This window comes from Arachis hypogaea, chromosome 17, assembly GCF_003086295.3.
Source record: "Arachis hypogaea cultivar Tifrunner chromosome 17, arahy.Tifrunner.gnm2.J5K5, whole genome shotgun sequence".
NCBI classification, from domain to species: Eukaryota; Viridiplantae; Streptophyta; class Magnoliopsida; order Fabales; family Fabaceae; genus Arachis; species Arachis hypogaea.
Genome location: NC_092052.1, coordinates 27,172,564 through 27,197,260, shown reverse-complemented (window position 1 = coordinate 27,197,260; position 24,697 = coordinate 27,172,564). Strand labels below are relative to the sequence as shown.

Genomic DNA, 24,697 nt, shown 5'->3' with positions numbered 1-24,697 from the left:
CAAATTGCTCACCACTCAAGAATTGACCTTTTTCTACAAGAGTCATCTTTTCTAAAAGCTTATACCATTGAGTAGAGGATTTTTATGATTCTTTTCACATAATATTGTATATTGCATTTTAGAAGTTGGTCTTTGTAATGTTATGTTTTGCCATATTAATATCCTCTTTTCCATGTGTTGTTACTTGAAAGTCAATTGCTTACAAGTTTAATCCGACTTTTTAAATGGAATTTTCTTTATCTTTACATGAAGTGTAAAAATAAGAATATGCTTCATACTCTACATCACTGAAGAGCAGTGGAGCTTGCGTTCATTAATAAACTGATTAAAAAAACACTTTGAAATCCAATATATTCTGATAGAGTTCAAATCACAGCATTCAAAATAAATACAAGCTAGTCATATCTATATTAGCATTTCTTGGAATAGAATTTCACAGCAAGCAATTCTTTTTCCATTTCTTCATTCTCAAGCAATTCTTCCTCGCCCCCCAGCTTCTTCTAGCTCTGGATGGCAACTCCAACATGACTCGATTCCATAGGTATAATCTTCTCGAATTCTGCAGCCTTGCTGACCGAGTTGGCCTTTTCGTCATAAGCTGACATGTGCACTCCAAGCGCTGCTCTGCCTGAAGGATCAAGGTTCTTGGACCAGGAAGCATCCCATTCAACAGCTTTCGCCGTGCTACATGCCACGCTCGCTCCTCCGGGAACAGTGAGAACGGCTGAGTTCTGCAAAACCAAATTGAGGAATACAATTTTTTTATTCAACCCCTTTCAAATTATGTTGTCAAGTAACTTCAAAATTGGATCTATTAATTAACATGAAACAAAATAGAAAATAAAATTTTACTATTTTTGCCTTATTCGCTTTTCTTTTTTACAAAATCATAAAAATAGAAAAGAAAGTTACCTGAGGGAAGAACCTCTCAAATATCATTCTGTAGTAATAGGCCTCTTTGGTTGTTGGGGTGTTATGGGGGAATATGTTACCAGCATTGAGCATCATTTTATCAGTCACCTATGCATAAAAAATGACAAGAATCAATCATAAAACAACAGAAATTCTATGACAATTAGCTGAATTCAGTTCATCGATGAATTTTAGCGAAAAGATTTGGATTCAATACGTGTTTTGCAGCATGATCTTTAAGGCCATCAATCCAGCTATAACCAACTCCATCACTGAATTGTTCTTTCTGCCTATACAAAATATGCTGCATCAAATAAAATGTTTATGTGTTAGTTCAACAAATTTTGCATAAGATATATAGAGATTGTGGAAAGTTGAAGAATACCTTTGGCAGATAAGGTTTCTCTTCATCATCAAAGGCTCTCCTAAGAACCCATTTCTCAATTCTTCCTTCTTCTCGTTTTATCTGAACAGGTTAAAATATATACCAGCTTAATGAAATTCAATTATTAACATTTTAAGTGATATTCTGAAAACCAAAGCACATTCTTTTTATTCATACCATTTTCCACTCAGGATCAATGTTCATTGCAACATTGATAAACTCCTTGTCCAAAAATGGTACTCTGGCTTCCAAGCCCCAAGCGAATGTAGATTTATTGGCTCGTAAGCAATCATACTGGTGAAGCGCTTTGATCTACAGAACAAAGAACAAATACACTTTAATAGTATTTCACTTAAATCCCTATATATGTTCTCATAATGAGCATGAAATTTCGACGACCTTGCGGCAAGTCTCTTGGTGAAACTCTTCCTTGTTTGGAGCCTTGTGGAAGTATAGATACCCGCCAAAGATCTCATCTGAACCTTCACCAGATATCACCCATTTGACACCAAGTGATTTAATCTTCCTTGACATAAGAAACATTGGCGTGCTTGCTCTAATTGTAGTTACATCATATGTTTCAATGTGGTAGATAACATCTTCAATTGCATCTATGCCATCCTGCATTTGCCATATATAAATTACTTACTAACTATGACATTTTTACAAACACTTGGGCTACAAATTATGATCTAAAAAGTGTTAAAAGAACCTGTTTCATGCATATACCTGAACAGTAAAATGAAATTCATGGTGGACAGTTCCTAGATAGTCTGCAACTTCTTTTGCAGCCTTCAAATCCGGTGAGCCCTATTGGATACGACGAAAGATTAACAAAACATTAAAGATTTTGTTAAGAAAACTAGTAGTATAGACTATTGTTACTATAACAACAACTAAGTCTTATCCCACCTCGAGGCCAACGCAGAATGAGTGCAATTTTGATCCCCATTGCTCGGCAGCCTTCGTGGTGGCGAGGTAGCGAGAAGTGATGGATGCAACCAATGAAGAGTCCAAACCACCAGAGAGCAGAACACCAAAAGGCACATCAGTCATCAATCTTTTTATGACTGCCTGTAATAACATTCACCATATTAGTTTCCCAAAAATTTGAGTGAAAGATACAAAGCAAAACCAAACATAATGAAATAAAACTAAAATCAATTGTGTGTTTTCTATCAAGTACACAAAAACACTACCTAATAGTACTTTTTTGTGGTTTACCTTCTCAAAGGCATGCCTCAAAGCAAGAGGGTCATAAGGAGCTGAAGGAATAGCCTCAGAGAACCATGGAGGATTGTACCATCTTCTAAATGCTCTTTCTCTGCTTGAGTACAAATGACCAGGTGGAAAACACTCAAAATGCTCACAATCATCATTCAACCCTTTCATTTCTGATGATATCCAAACAGAACCTGAAACATCCCAAAATAAAGTTTAATTTTAATGCATTGACTATCTTCCAATGAATGGTTATATCTCTAATATGCTCTTTCAAGCTCACAAAAAAGCTCTTGCGATTTAACAAGGATTGAACTCTAAATCTTTAAGTCATAGAAGCTTTAGTATCATATCATGAAACCATTTTTCTCAAAAGTTAAACTGATAAGAGAAATTGAAGTGTTAATATAAATGATTTACCATCTAATCCCCAACCAATGTAGAGGGAAGTGACACCAATAGCATCCCTGGCGACTATGAAGCTGTTGTCACGAGTATCAAGAAGAACAAATGAAAATATTCCATCAAGCATGTCCACAAAGTTTTCTCCATGTTCCTCATACTGTAATAACATATGCATTATGAATTTATGATCATATAATTACTTAATGAAAAGAAAATGTGTTCTAGAATTTGATGACTAACCAGGTGTGCAATGACATCACAGTCACTTCCAGTTCTGAACTTGTGGTTAGGCAGCTGCTTCCTCAGCTCTTCATGGTTGTAAATCTCTCCATTTACCTGTTGTTTTTTCACAATTTACTGTGCTTAAATTACTGCAAAAAATATATTATAATTATCTATAAATATTTTGATAATTATTTTTTTAGTCTCCCTCGGACCCTGACCTTATGTTACTCATGATCTCTCACCATGCCATCACTACTCAAATATTTGTCTCACTCCTCCAAATGATTTTCTTTTTTCTTCCTTTAGAAGAAATTGCTCTAACAGGTCCCAAATCCTCTTATTTATATCTATAATTTTATTTATGTAACATCTATAATTATATATTTATTATATTAAAAATTATTTAATTTTTTTAGTAATAATTAAAAATATAAAATAAAAAACCTAATACAAAATGAAATAATTTTTTACTGTATTAGATTTTTGTATTATCTCTCAATAATTTTTTTCATAATGCATGTGATTTAATTTTTGAAATATGTTAATTTTCAAAAAATATTGCGATTTACTTTCAATTAATTAAAAAGCATACACTCACTGCGATTTATTAGTAAACAAGCAGGAGATAAATGTAAATAATGTTGAATTAGGAGATAGAGATAATTAGTTGATTTTTTAGTTTATGTAAGTGAAAAACTCTAAAATTATCTTTTTTTTTAATTTAAAATTTTAAATAAAATATATAAATAATTTTATATTTAATATTATTAAAATTAGAAGAATTCAGTAAAAAATATTTTACACAATCATACAATTATAACTATTATCTTACATGACTATTCATACTGTCAATATAAAAGATAATTATTTTTGTTATCCTAGCGTTATGTGAGTACACGTGTAAAATACATCCAAAATGTATCAAAACTAAATTCAAATAAAAAGAGCAGGAAAAAAGAAAAAAAAAAAAAAGAAAGAGAGAGAGAGTAATGGATATAATTGTAGTATGTGGGGTTAGGGAGGGTACCGTGACAACAACGGTTTTGTCTTCGTTGAAGAGAGGTTGATCACCGGAAGCAGGATCAACTATGGCTAACCGTTGATGAGCCAAGTAACAGTCACCATGTTGGTGGAGCCCACTCCAGTCTGGCCCACGGTGCTTCAACCTGTTTCACTCACGTCACCGTCAACAATCATCATTCACAACTCTACTTTCTATTTATTTCTAGCATATTTCAGTTAATACTTAATATGCAAGTTCGTTATTATTTTAATTTCTATTTACTACATGTAAACAAAAACAAAATTACACAGATATTTAAACATGTTTAGTCATATAAGCAAATTTTTTATGCAATTCTATACTATTAGAATTCAGATTGAATAGGTCTACTTCAACTCCAAACTATTTCACAAAATTAAAATATCTTATAATATTTTTAGGTAGATGATCCAATAATATTTTTATAATATACTTTTTTTGATCCAAAAATAATTATTAAACTTTCGTCATAAACTTTTATTTAAAATGATATCTATTATTTAATAATTAATTTTGTAAACAATTTTACTTAAATTTTTTAAAGGCGAAAATTCAGATGTAGTTAACTTTACGTAAAGTTGATAGTTAAAAGCCATTAAATGATTTAACTAAATTTTTATTTAAGGGCTCTCAGTTATCAATTTTATATGAAGTTGACTGCACTTAAATTTCCACTTTTCTTAAAATATCAGAAGGATCTCTCTAAACTTTATAGTTGCTAAGCAGTTATAACTAGTAAGTACTTTTAATTATATGTTTCTCAATCGTCATTCCTTTTTGGATTTTTCCCATCAAATTTTTTACCAATTATTGAATTTCAATTTCGACCCCACATGTAACATGCCCACTTGTTTATCCTAATAATAGGTGACTACCTTAGAATATAGTAATTTCAATATTTCATGTTATTTTTCGTAGTTGCCCACTAATGTTATGTCCTTATTATAATTTGACACACAAACAAGGAATCCCAACATAAAGTGTAAATATAATTTCAACTCCTCAATAATGAACTCATATATTCCGTTAAAATATTTGATTGAGTAGACACCACCATGAAAGTTAAAGCTAGGAATTCAAGTGTATTATGTCACTCAATGTCCAATATATAATTAGTTCTCATATCACTATCCAATCCACCTCATAACAATATTAATATCACTGTAATGTTCACATAATTTTTTGTATATTTTGGTATTAAAATTTGCCACGGCCTACACATGAAAGTCACAGTCACAGAAGATATAGCACATGATGGAAACAAACAAAAGTTTCTGCTATACCTATCATCATCAGCAATTCAGTCTGTACTTAAAACCAAATACTTAGAACAAAGTTCCGGGAATCAAAAGTGCCAAATTCATACATATCATCATCTACTTCATTATTATCTCTATACGTGATAATATGATTAATTCTAGTAGATATATAATATATTGTCTCGTATAAGCAAAAGAATTTCAACTTTGATAGACTTTCTTAAAGAATTTTGATATCACCGCCAATATACATAAATTAAATATGAGAATATCCAAAATAAAACTTTAATTTTGACTTATTCCAATACAAAAAAAAGTTACAGTTATATATATAACTAAATAACTAATGCTATAGAATCAGTATAATTTGTTATTTTTAACTAATAATTAGTCAATAATATTTAAAAATATAGAGTAAAAATTAAACATAGAGTTAAACTCTTGAACTAAAGATATTGGACTACTAACTAAAAGTGATGGCCAATATAAACTAAAATTGTTGATCCTTGAGTTTTTCTCTTACTATATATAATAGGAATATGGGAGAGAGTAGATATACAAATTTTCTTTCTTAATATATTTTTTATTATATATAATTTATAAAAAAATATTTTGTTAATTTCGGAAACTAAATCCATGACCGTTTATTATGGTGCAATATATTTATCATCTTCATGAGTCTCAAATTTATTATGATTATTATTATTCATATTTAATTTATAAAAATAGACTAATAATCACGTTAGTATATTTTGATACACTAATATAGTATAACGATTCCATTATTGTACACTGTTAATATGAAATTCAATATTAGCACATAAATTCAACTATTGGTAACTCTCAACTATATATATATAGTAAACGACGAGGTTGATTAGTTCATAAAAGGGAAGAAGCTAAGACTTTGGTTTCATGAGTAGTAGGGAAAAGTATATATGCATATTTGGAATTAATTAACACATAATTAAGAAACCATATATAAAAAGTATGTATGTAGAAAAAAGAATGATTGCCTGCGAGAAAGCTCAAGGACGCGGACCCTTTTGGCTTGAGAGTCATCAGAGCAACCAAGCACAGCAAGAATACCACACATTTTTATGATCAAAGCTACTAAGAAACAGAAAAGAAGGAAGAAGAGAAAGAGAAAGAGAAAGTTTAATTTGAAGCTCTCAAAAATCAAAATGGAAGATAATTAACACAATGCAAGGTAGAGTGCAGAGTGGTTTGATACACCGCGCTTGTAAGAACACATATATTTATATGCAAAATATGATGTAGGATTTGGACCCACCATATGCGTATTGAATGATGCTCACTCCGAAATGACGTCGTTTTTAGTTTTGATATTCGTGGGTTAGTTACCGGCAACTGGGTGGTCCTGTAACACTAACCAAAGGACCGGGGACCACCGCCTTCTTCGTTCATCATCGTGCCACGTGGTGGGACGTGGCTCGTTGTTGTTACCCACTGTTTTTGTCATTTTACATTCATTATTTATTATTTTCATTTTTTTATTGAGGGATATAATAAATAATATAACAAAAGCTTGATATTTTGTTAATAAATAATTGCTTTTATTGTGAATATTTCAGAGCAGTTTGGTACTTTGGTTCTTTCTTGGTCTCGAATTATTAAGGTCAAGTTTATCTCTTATTGTACCAAACGTTTATTATTTTCTGTTCATCATGTGCAACAAAAATTAATTATTAAATTAATTATTCATATAAAATACATGACAAAATATATAATATATATTAAAATTAATTAATAATATATATATTTACATACCAAACTTTTTTTTGCGTGTGACTTTTATCTTTTTTAGACAAACTTGTTCCATTTTCCAATAATCCTAAAAATGGAATAATTGAATTTAGTATAAATCAGTAATTAAAGAACTTTAGTTTCTTCTTTCGAACAAAGTAATTTAATATTATTTATTAAATTTTATTCAAAAGAAATAGTAAATATCTATCATAATATTTGAAAAAATGATTAAAAAAAGATATTGTTACTCCTATTTTAATAACGTTTTTTTCCTATAAATTTATATAAATATACAATAAAAAATATCATATAAAATGATATTATTAAAAATAAAAATATTTTTAAATTATTAATGTTAAAATGATGCAATATTATTGTCGGTACTAATTGGATAGATAGGTACTGTTTTATATCATGCAACCACTTTTTACGTTATGTATGAGCATAGGTAGGAATTAAGTACTTTTCAAGTTAATTTTAATTAATCTTTTTAAAATTATTTTTTATTTTAAATATTATATCTTAAATCTTAATTAAATTTTAAATTTAAATTCTAAACACTAAACTCTAAAAAAAAGTGAAGAGTTAAAAATTTATTTAAACAAATATTAATTAGTATTAACTAATTAAACATTCTTCTCTAAACCAATTAAAGAGCCAACATCCTATTAATCAATTTTTGCTAATAAACAAACAAACTTATTTATCTGTATTTTTTTTAAATTATTCTTTTATTATTTTTTTTCTTCCAATAATCACTACGGTAATTTCATCCTCCATCATTAGACATCTATTACCATCACTGGTTATAGTTTTATTGTCATTTCTACAATTCTAAATTCTAAATTTTAAATCTTATCTTTTAAATTATAAAAAACTCTAAATCTTAAATCCTAAAATCTGAATTTAAAATGTGTTTACACATCTCAAAAGCATAATATCCGAAATATATATATAAAAAAAAAAGTTAATTTAGATTCTATGCATTCGAGGTAGCTACGTCCAATTTATTATATATAATGTCAATATATGGAGTTTGATATCCAATTTTTTATTTTCTATTTTAACCCTATTAACATAATTCAAAATTATTTTGCAGTTATATATTTATTTCACTAACAGTTACAAAAACTTCAGGCATAATCTATGTTCAATTTTTTACTTTTACAATCTTCTTTTTTAATTTTTTCACCCTTTTTTTATTCTTCTTACTTATCTTCTAAAGGCGGTTTAAAAATACTGCCGCTAAATGAAAGATTGCGGCGGTTGATGCGGCGAAAAAGAAAAGAGCTGCCAATAGTTTGGCATTTTGCGGTGGTTTTGATGTAACCGCCGCAAAATGGAAATGTTGTGGCAGTTACAGCGGTGGGTAATTCAAGATAAACTATTGGCAGCGGTTTTATTCCAACCGCCACTAAAACGTCTAACTCGATTAAAAAAAAAAAAAACCAGGTATGATCTACTTACGTTCTCATTACTTTTTTTGAAAAATATGTTTGAATCACTGTTACTTAAATCGTTACACTATTTTTGGATTTGTTTCACATAAAAAAAATTAATCACTTACAAAAATATATTTTGATTAATCATGTGAACAAATTTACAAATTAGATTTTGTCGTTTACTATAAGATCTTTCAAGTTTGCATTCAAGCATAAATATAAAAGCAAAAAATATGTCAACGTCTGAATTTATAAAATCAAAATAAAGTTCAATCAAGCATAAAGATTGAAATACTTAAAGTAGACAAATATGTAATACTATGACCCAAACCATTAAATTAAGAGAATCAATCTAAGTGTTAAAATAAAAGGTCAAAATTTCTCTTCAACATCGTATTGACTTGGCCAAAAATACTCTGTCAAGAATCTACTGCCTTCACGTAATACAGGATCTAATAAGTTATATCCAAACCATGGTTTTTTGTTTAAATTGAAATCCCTTTTTGGAGCATGTACATCATCTTGTCTTTACTGGTTATCTAAAGTTTCATTGTCTTCTTCCAGAACCTTATTGAGATCAAACTGCCTGGAGATGTCAATTTCAACAGAGGAGATATCACTCCATCTAGACTATCATTAACTACTTTGCCTGAATATTCAGCTGACACTAGAAATATCAACATACATATAACAATCTAAGTTTACTCAGAAGAAAATGAGAACTTAGTAAGTAAGAAAAAAAGGTACATTAATATGCTAAGACAATTTTAAAACTAAACAAAAATAAACAAAAATTACCATCTCCCTTGTTGGTAATTTGGACAGATTTCTTGGAAAGAAGTTCTGTAATGTGTAATTCTATGTACTTCATTTCCTCTTTTGAAGCAATATCCAACTCAACAACATGCTTGTTTGTAAAGTGCGTCTAAATAATAAAAAAATATATAGTTCATAATCTTTTTTGTAAAACATACTATTTCTCTATGATGCAATTTCAATATTAGATATTTATTTTTTAACCTTTAATATTCAACAAGTATGTCTTTCGAGTTCTTCCCAGTTGCACATATCACAAAAATATACCCAAATTTTTTCTCGTACATTGATCCCTATTCATAAAATTCCTACAACTTTGAACATTAACATAACAAATATAATTGCAGCAAATTTGTTAGCATATATCAACTTAAAATATATATTATTGAAATATAGTTTAAAGCAAACTTTTAAGTGTATACCTAAGGAACAAACCTACTGCATAGTAGATTCGTTTGCCGTTTTCAAGTATTGGTTAGAATAAGATCATCCTGATATAGCCTCCAATCAACACCTAACATTCACTTTAGAGAAAACCATATGTCTCTAGCAACAGAAATTGCATGTTCCAATGACGATAATAGAGAGGCCATAGCCATTTCTTTAGTGAATGTTGTGATTGCACTGCATGATGAAAAGTCCTCCGTTATCATTTGTCCTGTTATACCATCATTTTATATTCACTAACATTTATTAGTTATTGCTATTGATAATGATTATTAGATATCATGATTATCATCGGTGCGACATTAAGAACAACAACAATAATAACTATATTAATACTTTATTAGATACTAACATTTGCTACAAAAAACGATAAAAGAAACAAAAAACTGCTTTTATTCATTAAAACCAACACTTATATGCAAACTTAATTGAAATACGAAAATTCATATCGTATTATAACCAGCAAACTACGTACATTATTAACATTATTAAACTTATTAATCACACAAAGATCCTCTTTAAATCACATTCACTTTTTTCATATTTCTACCATGCAACATCATCGAAATTCTCAGAAGCATTATCTGCGGGGTCTTTTATATCATCATCCCATGTCAATTGTAAATCTCCAATGTCGTATGCCGCTGACATGTTTAACCCTGGTTGTGGAGAAAAACCAACTTTAGCTTCTTCATTCTCTTATTCCATGTCATCAACTCTCGTGGTTTCACATGAACTACTACACTTCATTACTTATCTACTATATCATTCACATAGTATACGAGATGAGCTTATGATGCCAATATGTATGGGTCATTATCTTCTCTATCACCGGTGTGTATCGGACGAGAGAAATTAACGCTGATAAGCCACAAATGGTCTTGTTTCATACCTCTGCTGGTAGTTGTATCAGTCCAAATACATTTGAACAATACCATTATGAAATGACAGCTATAATATGTCCACAACTTTTTCATAATATGGAACACTACCAATAGCCACTCTATTGTCACGTATGCTTGCATAACGTCTTGTACTAGAAAGAGACATAAACTCTACTATTTTGGGTTTTCAGCCCATTTTCCTTCGTGATGGTTCTAAACTTGTATCCATTGATGTTGTACGCCCCAAAACGTCTTGCCTGAAATATGGGACCGCATGCAAGCAACTTCATTTCTTTTGAATGTTGCGTACTTTTCATTGGAACCTGGCACCATATAACATTCATGCTTAATATGAAGATTGGATTTCATAAAGTACAAATTCTAGGCTAGAAAGACATTGGTCAATTAAATATTCTATCAACCTCATACTTGAACCACAGAGAAAATTCAGTATGCACAACATTGTCTATCTTGGATTGCGATCTTGTTTGAGCCTGTAGTCTTTGCTTTGTTTTTTTCCTAAATGTACTTTATGAGAGAATAGGAAATTAGCCAACTAGTCAATGGGCGAAAAGAGTTACATTCATGTTTGAAAAATTCATATGTATATTTACTCAAGAAATGGAACCACAGCCTCGTAGTTGACTAGCACATGACGATATGCTTGATGTTTTTCCATTGGAGTGAGTCCAAAATGTGAAAGAACCCCTAATACCTTTCCAATTTCTAAGAACATAGTTTCTCCTAAATTATGTCTAATATCAACAGGTTGATCATCAACTCACCCTGATCGGTTGATTCTAGTCTCAATATTATCCAGATATCTAGAACAAAATGTCAGAATTTTCTCAGATAAATAGCCCTCCACAATTGAGCCTTCTGCTTGTGCCCTATTACTTACATATTGCTTCAAACGACCTAGATAACTTTCATATAAATACAACATAACGCTCAGTATATACACAATTAATTGAATTGAATGTATTAAAAGAGTTTATTAACAAGCTAACTTTTTCATTGGATACATCCACCGATAATATATTGGGCCACTAAGTTTTACTTCATCAACGAGATGCACCGTAAGGTGAACCATGACGGTGAAGAAGGATAGAGGAAAAATCATTTCCATCTGACACAGAGTTTGCACAACATAATTTTGAAGGTCAGCAAGCTGTAGAGGGTTTACGGCTTTCCCATAAAGTTTTTAGAAAAAAAGATGACAAATTTGCTATCACACTGGACACCGGACTCAGCAATGCATTCTTAACCAAAATCAGAAGTGATTGTTCCATCAGAATATGGTAGTTGTGACTTTTCAACCCAGATAACTTGCGTTGTCGCAAGTCAACACAATGAGCAATATTGCTAGAGTAACCATCTAGAAAGACCACATTTTGTAGAGTTTTCAAGAAGTATATTTACCACCTTCGCCCGGCCACAATTCAGGCCTTATGCCTATGCACGGTAAATCTTTGCGAGCTTTAAGATTGTCTTTTGATTTGCTGCTATTATTTAAGATAGTGAAGACCATATTATCAAAAACATTTTTCTCTATATGCATCACATCAAGGTTATGACGCAACATGTGATCCTCCCCGTATGGGAAGTCAAAGAAAATACTCTTCTTTTTCCAATGCGAGTCATCTTGACCACTGCGTTTTTTTTGTGTGTCATAGTTGAATTCTTACCAAATAAAACGTACACGTTAGACTGTTGCCTCAAGACATATGTTCCAGATAACTTCTTTGGTGGATATCTTCTTTTGACTTGCCCGTCAAATCTATTTCGGTCTAGTCTATATTTATGGCTCTAATTCAAAAAGCGGTAATGGCCCATGAAACACCATTTTTGACTGAATGTCAGACGCTGAGCTTTAGCGTCCAAGTTACACATATGACATGCTAACCCACTGTACGTATTCCATCCAGAGTAAGTTTTCCAATCTTGGAAAGTTGCTAATAGTCCACATTAATGTCGTACACATCTTGAAAGTGTTTCCCCCTTTAGCATCATATGTTTCAACGCCGTCCCATAATTGCATCAACTCATCAACCAAAGGCTGTAAGTAAACATCTATGTCGTTACCTGGCATTTTAGGCCCATGAATAATCATGGATAGAATGAAAGAAGTCTGTTTCATGCATATCCATGGAGGAAGATTGTACGGAATAAGAATCACAGGCCAGATTGAATACTTTGTACTCATATTCCCAAAAAAATTAAATCCATCACTCGCTAAGGCTAAGCGAACACTGCGCGAATCTTTGGAAAAGTTAGTATACTTTGTATCAAAATTTCTCCATTCTTCAGCGTCCCTTGGATGCCTCAACAAATCATCATTATTACGCGCCTCTTTATGTCATAACATGTCAGTTGATGTCTTACTGCACATGAATAGCCATTGTAGTCGTGGTATGATAGGAAAGTAACGAAGCATTTTGGCTACTATAGGTTTTTCATTTCTCTTTACAGGTACTTTGAACCTAATAATAGAACCTTTTTTAGTCTTTTGCTTCCATCTTGAACACCCACATTGCTTGCACCTGGTCAAGTTTTCATTTTCACCCCGATATAGCATGCAATCATTTGGACATGCATCTATCTTGTTGTCTTCAATATCCAACTTTCTTATGGTCTTCTTGGCTTCATACACTGTCTTTGAAAGTTTTGCTTGTGCAAATGCATCCTGCAATTAGGAGTGTACATAGCCCGGCCTGACCCGAAGACCCAACCCGGTCCCGAACACTTTAGGGGATATTTTGGTGTGATTTCACCGGGTCTAAGGCCGGGTAAGGGTCTCAAAAATAGACTCGGTCATCATTTCGGGTCGGGTCCGGGCCATGGCTCGGGTCACCCAAAATCGGCCCGGTGGCCCGGTCATCATACATAATTAATATTTTGTGTTATTAGTGATGGATGATGGTTATTTTTATGTGGAATTTAGGTATTGTAAACCTTAATATTTTGTATTATTAGTTATTATAAGACTATAAATTAATGTTTTATGTTTAAAATGCATAAGATTTTAGACTAATGCATAATATTGTGTTATTTATATTGATTTAAATATTTGGAGTTATTAGATAATATTAGTATTGATTATGGTTATGCTTTAATTTTAGAGAATAGTTGTTTCTTGTTATATTTTTCTAAGTGAATTTTACCATATCAAATAATAGTTGGAGTCTTGAAAATTTGGATATTTTCACATGCTAACTTATAAGAAGGTATCAAGGCAATGTAATGTTAACGGCCCGGTTTTTACCCGGTATAATCGTGGCCTGAAAGTGCATAGGTTTCATCAAGTCTAGGGCCAGGTTCGGGTCTAATAAATAGGCCCGGTATATATTTTGGGTCAGTCTGGGTCACATCAAACCCGGTTTCATCCGGCCCATGCACACCCCTACCTGCAATAAATAAAGAATCATGGACATTGCCTTGTCATTCACACTGCACATACACTTAATATGATAAAGCTTCGCTAAGAACGATAATTTGGAGTACTTTGAGTATACGGGATATAATTCCTGCTCTCCGTCTACAAGTAGATCATTAAAATTCCGCGCCTCTCGACTTGGACCTTCATATAAGTACGACAACTCCTCTTCATTATCTTCGACATGTTCAATTGTTCTTGTGTCCTCACTTTCATGTTGCATTGTGAAATTGAATGTCTCGTTGACCATTTGTTGCATTGGATTCACTTGGGATATAAGATTTTCATCTACTTGTCTAAATCCAAATCTCTCTTCAACTGGCGTTTCACCATGACGCAACCAAATAGTATATCCAAGGGAAAAGGCCTTATCAACAGATGGTCGTATGCATCTTCTCTTGTTTGCATAAGTTGAAACCCACGTTGAGAACATGGACACTTTATCATGCCATCGAATGATGTATTAGCGAATGCAAAGTCTAAAAATTATTTAATCTTTACTTATATTCTACAATATTCGGTGGCTGAAATCCAGCTTTTATCAATATCTATTATAGTAAAAAAATATATCGAACTAATTAATAGTGACATACGAATGACAAGGAAACAAACTTGTAAAAAAAATGCCATCCATCACGAGCCCAAATTTTCTTTATTACTTTAATTAACTTTAGCGAATTGCAGTCACCATAAAATTAACATAGCATCTTATATTTAAAATATCATACCTTCACTTAATACTATTGAATTTAGAATAAATGTGACCAATAATATTTAAATAAAATATATTGTCCAATAGTATGATAATAATCTTTTTATGTTTCTTAAATTGAATTTATTTAAAATTTTGTTGATGTATTTTAAATGTTTATTTGTGTAACTAGGTTTTTTATTAAATATTTTGTTAATTTAATTGTTTTTAACTAAATTATTTATTACGTGTCATAATACATGGTCAAAGGTATTTATATTTTAAGTAAACTATTATTGATTATTGATAAAATTAAACTCCAATAATTGTCTTAAATATCCCACTATTTATGAACCTTATTTAAAAATGAAAATAATAACATGTCGGGAAATTAAAAGTAATTACACATAAATGAAACAATAAGATAAAGAATAACCAGTTGTGGTCAATAATTTGTATTTTTTATTTACATGTTTCAATCATTTGGGAAATTGTACAAAATACATGTTTTAAATAAGTATTATTTGGACTCTTACTAATTGAATTAGTTTTAATTCAATAAAATCATTAAGTATTTTTGAATTACTATAATTTTATCAGGACTAATTATTAGATATTTGTGTTAATATTTTTTGGAGTACTTTTGGTTTCTTCATATTTGTATTGTATTTTATTTCAAAAAAATTATTAACTAATCATAAATTAAGTAAATTTATTATGTATCTTTTAGTACAACATATCTAGGTTACCGGAATATTAAAATTGAAACTAAGTATGTCATGGTTTTATATGTATATTAAATATTAATTAGAATTTGATTTTAGAAACTATCTGGATTTTTACTATTTATTTTGGGTTGTTTTTAAAAATTTATTAAGGTTTTATAAATTAGCTAAATATATGAAATGACCATATATTTATTACGAAATATATACATACCTAACATGGTCTAATTTTTATAGTGGTTAGCTGGGTTTAAAATTGTTTTCACATAAATGGATAATAAAATTAAATATATGGGTCAGTGATTACAAATTCTATTTTTTTTATGTTAAAAATATATGGATAAATATTTTGAGTATTTTTTTTATTCCTCATATTTTTGTTGTATTTTTTGAAATAAATTTTATATGTATTATTTGCATGGTTTTGAAACCGGACTGGACAAGCCAGTCAAATCGATTCAACTGAGAACCGGCATTGAAAATGGTCCGGTTCAATGCTTAAAAACGACAGGCCGGTTGGACCAGACTGGAAACTGGCCGATCCTTAACAAACGATGCCATTTTGATAGCTTTTGGAAAAAAATGAAACCTAATGAGTCTCCCCATCCCCCAACACCCCCTCCTTTGGACATTGTGAAAGATATCAGAATCAGAAAGCAAAAAAGCCTTCTTTTTCAAAGTTCAAAAATCAAACACTCAAACCAAAATCCTAGAATCTTCAAGGTGCCGCCACCACCGTCTGTGGTTACCGGCGCCTCCGCGGCTTCCTCCTTCCCCCTTTTCTGGACCCAGACCGTGTCTTCTAGCTCACGTCATCCATCCTCCCGTGGCGCTTCCGTTCGAGGCTTCGAGCTACTCGTTGTCGTATCGGCCACTCGTCGTTGTCTCTTCGTTGTCTAGCTCTCCGTCGAAGGTTAGTGACACTGGTTACAGGGTTTTCTATTGTTTGAATGTTTTATTTTATGCTTTGTTAAGTGACTTGAGCCTATTTTGAATGTGAACCCAATCAAATGGTTGATTTTGGATAGTTGTTGTTGAAATTATTTTTGAAAAAGGATTTGTTATTCTGCTGTTGCTGTGTTTTAATGTCTCTTGATGTTTTTGAATTAATTCTAAAGATGGAATTGACGATTTGTTACTTTGCTGTTGTTATGTTTTGGTTTCTGTTGCTGTTTTTGAATTATTGCTGAAAATGGAATTGAGGATTTGTTACGCTGTTTTTTGAATTATTACTAATTAAACGGAATTGAGGATTTGTTGTTGTTTTCTATTATTGTTGTGTTTTAATTTCTGTTGCTATTTTGATTTCAGATTTAGGATGGTTATGCGTTATTTTTTTAATTTTTGTTACTAATTGTTTTTTTAATTATTTATTACAACCCATAAACTCTGCAAATAGGAAACATATATTTAATGTTGATTAGGAAGGTTTTAAATATTTTGCATATTAATAAAACTATTAAGTATATATAAATTAATTAATTTTTATGAGGACCATATATTACGACCTATATGTAAAACCAAAAATATTCTACAATTCATATAATGTTAAGAAGGATTAAACTTATCATTATATGAATGAAAAATATTATTTTGTAAATGTAGTTGTCATAACAAGTTCGATTTTTTTAAGGTAATATAGTTTTATGTGCATATTAAGTATTAGTTAAACAATGGTTTTAGAAACCATCTGGATTTTGACTAATTTTTTTTTGGGTTGTTTTCAAAAAATTTAATAAGGTTTCATAAATTAACTAAATAAATGAAAGAACCATATATTTATTACAAAATATATACATACATATTCAAGACGATCTACTTTTTATAGTGGTTAACATGGTTTGAAATTATCTTAAAATTAGATTAAAATTAGAACAACTATAAAATGGTCTGTCAAATAATATATATATATATATATATATATATATATATATGAGTGTCAGATAAATGTTTACTTACGTGGTCTAAGATCCATTCAACTGCCTATTATTGTAGAAATTGAGACCTTCAAAAATCTGGTAAAAACACAGGAAAGTCAGGGTGTGAAACCAAAAAAAATTTCTTTGAAAAAAAAAATGAAGCACGAAGAAAGAAATCAAACACGGAGGTGAGGTGCATAAGAGGTGTCTATGATTGTTATATAAAAACTATTTATAAAGCTAGAAAAAACTATAAAGAAAACAGTTGAAAGTTAAATATAAATAATTCTTTGAGAGAATGACACAAAAGAAGGAGAACCAAATGGGTGTGTAATAATTGAGAAAGAATTTATGATGAGAATGAGAATATGTAAATGTGATTCTATTGTTTATTGATGAGGTTTATTATATTGAAGTAACATCTTTATATAGCTTTTAGAAGCACATTCTTTTTATAACTGATTATTTCAACAAAAAATTTAAATTAAACCGATATTATCTACTAGTTTAAATAATAGTTTAAACCCATATAAAATTAACATTAAACCGATATTCTCCATATGCTCCGAAATGAGCATAACTCTCAAACCCTTACCCAATCTAAACGTCTCTCATCATATGAGTCTTATCCCTTTCAAGCCCTAACATAAGCTAAACCCCAACTATCTCAGCTGAGGATGTCTATGTAGTTCAAATTGCTATCCAACCCTAAACCTCCATCCGTTTGTTTCCATCAATCTTGCGTCAGTGACGATATCTCTTTTGGTGACCCGCTGTTCCTCCCCCCTTCTCGCCATCAAACTTGTATGCTGTTTTCCAAGGTTAATTTTGTCGAAGATATTGGGTTCTGTGCGGTCAAATGCAGAAGTTTAGGAGAATTAGTTCAAGTATGTGTAACACTTGCTGAACTTCAAGTTGGTGAATTTTCTTAACTAAGATTTATAATGAAATATTGCTAATTATTGTATTTTTGTAGTGATGAACTGCAGAGCCATGGGGACTATTTTGTGAATTCGGTTATTCACCTTCTTCGTGGTTAACAAGGTATTGTTTTGTTTTTTTATAGAATTGGATGTTCAATTTAAAATGGTGGATCCCTTTCTGCTTCTCTGCCTTTCCTGTGTACTAATAAGTTACATGAAATTGATTTTCTTTTACGAAATTGGATGTTATTTGTATTTAGTAATGTAAATTTATTTTATCCTTTTTTCTTCTTTATTCTAATTTCAAAATCTTCGGCTTCTTGAATCATTGATTGCTTTTTTTGTATTTGTTTTTTTTTTTTTTTTGTCTTTTTGTTGTTACTTGGGTCTTAATGTGCATAAAATGTTTCGACTAATTGATTTTGCGAATATTGTTTCACCATTTCTTTAATTTTTTTGTGTTATTCTTTTTTATTAGTCTCTTCCTTTCTTGATTTTTTTTGGCATTCTTTTGTTACTAACTTGCTTTCTGCATTCTGCTTTGTATCTCATCAATAATGTGTCAACGGCTTTGTTTTCAACATTAGCACCTATTAGTAGTTGTGTTGTTGATTTTGGTTTGGGTACGTTTGATCGGCATCTGCGAATCTCTTGCCCTGTGCAATGGAACCACCTTTTTCTGCTTCATTGATTGAAATGTGACTCTTTCGTTTTATCTCCATCTTTTTTTGCTTCCTTGATTAAAATGTGAACAATGTCTTGGCCATGTCCCATTATATTAGTGTTTGTAACTATGTAAATTACGGTGAGGCTATGTTGATTTTTTTTGTCACGAGAAAAAAGTATTACAATGAAAACAAAATTTTGATTTTATCAGAATCGGACAACTTTTACGAAGAGCAACAGAGGTAATTTACTAGTATAGAAATTATATAATATAAAAAACTTCTTTGTCTCTTTTTTAGATTAATTATGTTTCCCTCTTTCATTCATTTTCCTCGCTTAGATATTTATTTAAGCATTGATAATATTCAAACACAAAAAGAAATGTTACCAGTGACGCAAATTAACAGATTATAAATTTTTTAAGTATTCTTTATTTTATTCTTGACTATTTTATACCCTATCTTCGGTATTTCTCTTTCTTCTTTTTTTTTTTTATCATTTTGCTGACTTTTTTCAGTTCACGTGTTTTTGAAAAAAATCATTTTTTGACTTTTGTTTATTCTGTTCAGGGTATCCTACCAGATCTATTGTACCTATTCCTCCTTCATAATATATTATATTATTTCACATGAAATTTAAACTTTGATATCAATTTATTTGTCAATACATATGTTGTCAACCAATGTTATTCTTATTTGATCACGTCTGGAAGTTAGAAAGCCTTCATAGCAACTGCTCAGATTATATAAATTTTAGTCAGATAATTAATAACATTTCTGATTTTTCAGTCCAAATAAATCTAGATTCAACTCACGATTCTCTTTCCAGATTTGTGTCTGATTTCTTCTTCTGTCTTAGAATCCAAAATTGGGTCTGGTTGTTGCTGGTGAATGAGTGGCGTCCCTCGGTCTCTCTCCTGACCAATCGATCCATTTTCTCTCCTAACTTCTTCTTCGAGATACATTTTTTCTTTTCCAGTTTTACTTCTTATTCGGCTCTCTATTTCGGGTTTCTTGGTATGTTGAGAGGGTTTGGTTTTATTGTTTTGTTATGATTATGTTTGCTTAGGTATCTTTTTGGCTGTGTTAAGTTCTATTATTAATCTTTGTTTGTTTGACGACCTTCTCTTTTGTAGCGTATGGTAGTGATATTGTTCTTGGTGATTATATTGTGATGTGTCTTTGTTGATGGTGATTATCTTTTAATTTATTTGTTCTCCTGGATTGGTCCCATTTGCTACTGTTGCTGTTTTTTGTGTTGTTTCTTTTTTCATTTTTTTACTCATTGAAAATTTTCATTTATTTACGATTTTGTGATATTGCAACAGGTGCTTCTGATATTGTGTTCACTGTATCAGGATTGGGTGTTACCGTTTTGACTTTCTTAATCAATTGATGTTTTTTTTAACTATCAACAGCTAATAGGTTCGTTGACCTTTTAATTTATTTTGTTTTTGTCGTGCTTTTTTTTATCATGCTTTGTATAAATGATTTTAATTCGTTTAGTTTTGTTTTGATGTCGTTTCTAATTGGTTGAGAGTATTTTTTATTTTTATTTTGTCCTTCAATTTTTTGTCCTATCTTGATTTACCCATAGTGCTTATATGAAGGTCCAAGTCGCAACATTGAGTTATCATTTTATAGATGTCCTATCTTACATTTTTTGGCAAGTTATAATATAATTGAGTAGGTACAATTATAATATTCTCAATATTTTCAATGTACTCATAGTAATCTCCTCTTTATAGTTCATTTTTTTGTGCTAATATTTGTCTAGTAATATTGTCTTCTTTCAAGGTTTGTAAAAATGCCTAGGAGACCACAGTACAACATTATATGGGAACCCCCGAAAGATGTCAGAACTAATACCGAAACTGAGGATACTATGGTGAGTGATCGTCGTTAATATTTATTTACATTTATGTAGCCTTTAATTGTATCATTGAGTCGTTTTGTAACTTTTTCATGGAAAATTCTTACTTTATGAATTCAATTATAATTCTAAATAATTTTTTTTTGTTCAATATCATTCTAAATGATTTCATCTTGCCTTAAGGTTGGATCAATTCCTAGAAGAGCTCGAATATGACGTGAACAACTACGTGATAGAGTTCCTCCAGTTTTTTCCCCAGCTAATAGTGATCCAGCATCCCGTATTAATGAGCCATTTCATGCACCGCGCAATGATAAATGCCTTGCGCCATCAAGTATAAGTGATGGCCCTCAAACTCCCACAGAACACACAGAGACTCAATATCGCGATGAAGTGGCCGATAAACCTTCTGAGGATGAAGATTACAACCCAAAGGCGGATGAAGTTGAATCGTTTGATGACCACATTGAGGACTTGTTTGCTATGCAAGAAGCCGAAGTTCGGAACAATGACAAGAAACACAAAGATACAGATTATTGGAAAGTTACTGTCATTGGTAAGCTTTTTTCCTCCTGTTTTTGTTAATAACTATTTTTAAATCCCTTTACTTTTATTTTTCTTTTGTGCAATGATTATTTTACAAATTTTTTTAATATATTTCTAAGAGGACGACATGACAAAAGGGTCTGAGCTGAGCGTCAAGGAGTCTATAACACTTCCTCCAAATACAAAGATCATACTCCTATTTAACAAAGAATTGCAACCAATTGGTCAGCCAGCTGGATTATTAAGTGGTTTTCTAGAGAGTTTGGATGCTGACTATTCCCAGTTTCCCATCTGTGAAGAGAGTTGGAAGAACATGAACAAAGCTAATAAGGAACATGCATACAACATGGTTAAGGTAGATCTTTTAGTGTCAACATACTAAGGCACTTTAGTTACAAGTTTTTTTGGGGTAAAAACTTTAGCATGGGTAAATTATGTTGCTGGTTAAATTTCCATATTCCGTGTTTCACATGCTTAAATCATGATTTCTATCTTATATGTAATTGTGACTAAATGCCATATAGATTCTTATATTCTTATACGTTTTTCATTTTAAAGTAGCTTTTTTTTGTTATTGATAGTCTTCACATTACCATAGTCTTATGCTTGTTGATTGGTTTTTGTTACTGACAATGAAAAATAATTATAGCGGGTCTTTCACGCACTATGAGGACAACGCTGGAGGAAAATAAAGCGGTGAATTGTGCAAAGGATAGGAAAGAACTGGAAGGATACAAGACACAACTTGTATCATAAATTTTACAATGAAACAAAGACTCTTGAGAAAAATATTAAGCATCGCCCATTAGAAATAGAAGAAAATAACTGGAAATGGTTCCTTGAATATCGCTTGAAGGAAGAAACAAAGGTAAAAAATGGTATTTTGTATTATTTTCCCTAAAATATATGTATGTGTACGTAAAAGTCTCTTTAAATTTTATAATATTCATCCTAGTCTCATTTGTATTTGTTCATAGAAAAAGTGTAAACAAAATGCTTTAAATCGTTCGAAGCAAATTTACACACATACTGGGAGCTCCAAAATACTGGCAAGACAAAAAGATGAAGAGGTAATAAATAATTATTTACTTTAGGGATTTTGCTTCATTTTCCTAAATATAGTGTTGTTATTTATATGATTGTGTCGACATCATTGTTGTAGGAGAAAGTACAAGGAAAGCCCATTAGTATAGGAGAGTTGTGGACCACGGTTCATAAGAAAAAAAATGGTTCGTATATCTATGCCGATGCGCATGTTGTTGGTGTAAGTAATGTTACAATATTTTTTACTTCTCTTATTGTATTTATCATGATAATTTAAAATCCTTATAATCCGAATTCTGGTATTCTGTAGGAAGCAATTGCGAATATTGAGAGCCAAGATAAATCCTCCAAGCTGCTTTCACAAAATGATTCGCTTGCACAACTTTTTGGAAAGGAGCACGCAGGATGAGTTCGTGCCTTAGGCATTGGACCATGTCCCACCCAAGTTTTTGGTAATAGTACTGCACAACAGTCGAATTCTTGTATGCAAGTTGAAGAGTATCAGAGGATGATTGCAGAATTAAAGGTTGAGACAGCAGAAGAGAAAGCGAAGAGACAGACGATGGAGAGTCTTTTGAGATATCTAATTTGGCAGCAAGGATACAATTTGCCATCTGAGGTTGCTGCAGAGCTGGATTCTTTGGGGAGTACACTGACTTCATCGCGCGCAAGGCCATTTTTTTCTGGCAATCATGACCTGCAACAAAAATAATGAGTTTGAGTCGAAATAGATACTATTGAATTTAATTTGTTTTAGTATTTAATGTTTATTTTCCTGACATTAGCTCATTTTTATTTATAAGGAATGATGCACTTATGACAATTTTATTATATATGTTATTTTTGCAAATATATTTATTTTCTTTATAGTATTATGTACTTTTATTTGATTAAACGTTCTTTATTTTAATTACTTTCTAATAAATTAAAGTAAAAAAATAGACAAAATAAAATATGCAAAATAATAAAAAAATCTGGAATAATGAATTTGACGGCGATTTTTAACCGTCGCAAAAAATATGTCATTTTACGTACGTGCTATTTAGCGACGGTTTGAAAGGCAATTTTCTTACCAACTATGGAAGTGAGTAAAACTGCCACAAAATCGAACACTAATTTCACGGCGGATATTCTAGCGGTTACCAAAAACTGCCACTAATTTTTTGTTCACGACCTATCTTGGAGCGGTTATTTACTCACCAAAAAATATTTAGTGGCGGCGAAAAACCACCGCAATATTGCTGCATAACCCCTGCTAAATGCCAGAAGTGTTGTACTTCTCTGTATGAAATAATTATTTAAATAAGTTTTTATGACGTCTTAAACTAGATAACGACTATGCCAAAAGGTTGATTTTCGAGGTCATATATGAAATGAGAAAAAAATAATTAGAAGCCAACAAATGTTTAATAAATGGTGATAAATAATTTTTAATAGATCTTGTTATATTCTATAACAATATATAATGTCAATACGTGGAGTTTGGTATCTGATAGTGAGAATTGCTCGATGGCTTAGAATTTCTCTTATAGAAATAAGGACTTCGTTGTAAGTATAGCTCCAAACTAACAAACAATCCTCCTAATAAAAAATTTTGGTTGTCACTAGTAACAAACCCCAAAGAAGAATTAACCGAAGTATTTGAACTCTGGATCGTCTCACAAGGAATTGCAATGAAGTGTTTAATTATTGGCTATGAAGATGCAAGGGAGTTTGATTTTGATAATTGACAAGAAAATATAATAACAAGAAAGTAAAATAGCAAGAACTAATAAAAGAAAGAAAAAAGTACTCTTGGCTAGACATAGGTAATTGAGATCACCATCCTTGTCTACAAAGCGTACATTGATAATTATAAGAGGCCAACCTATTAAGTCTACCTCCAAAAGCTTTAAGTACATAATATCTACTCCTAAGCTTGAAGTACGTCAAATAGGCTTGATCACATCAACCCATAAGTCCAAACCTATCTACTAATTAGATTAGTAGTGGGTTGGTGTCAATGAGTATCAAATTGATCACCAAGGATTCTCAAATCACCAAATCATTGAGACCCAATGACTCAAG

At 31.1% G+C, this 24,697-nt stretch overlaps 1 protein-coding gene across 1 annotated transcript; it reads right to left on the bottom strand.

Annotated features, from left to right (window-relative positions):
* Positions 1-325: 325 nt before the first annotated feature.
* Positions 326-6,766, bottom strand: LOC112764060 (asparagine synthetase [glutamine-hydrolyzing] 1). Its single transcript, XM_025809587.3, has 13 exons — positions 6,466-6,766; positions 4,176-4,314; positions 3,164-3,259; positions 2,939-3,080; positions 2,522-2,712; positions 2,210-2,371; positions 2,027-2,107; positions 1,697-1,918; positions 1,475-1,609; positions 1,298-1,378; positions 1,130-1,216; positions 913-1,020; positions 326-731 (listed from the first exon to the last, which is right to left on the bottom strand). Exons 1-13 carry the CDS (start codon positions 6,543-6,545, stop codon positions 501-503), a joined length of 1,755 nt encoding a protein of 584 aa, XP_025665372.1. The 5' UTR covers positions 6,546-6,766; the 3' UTR covers positions 326-500.
* Between the last annotated feature and the right edge of the window lie 17,931 nt (positions 6,767-24,697).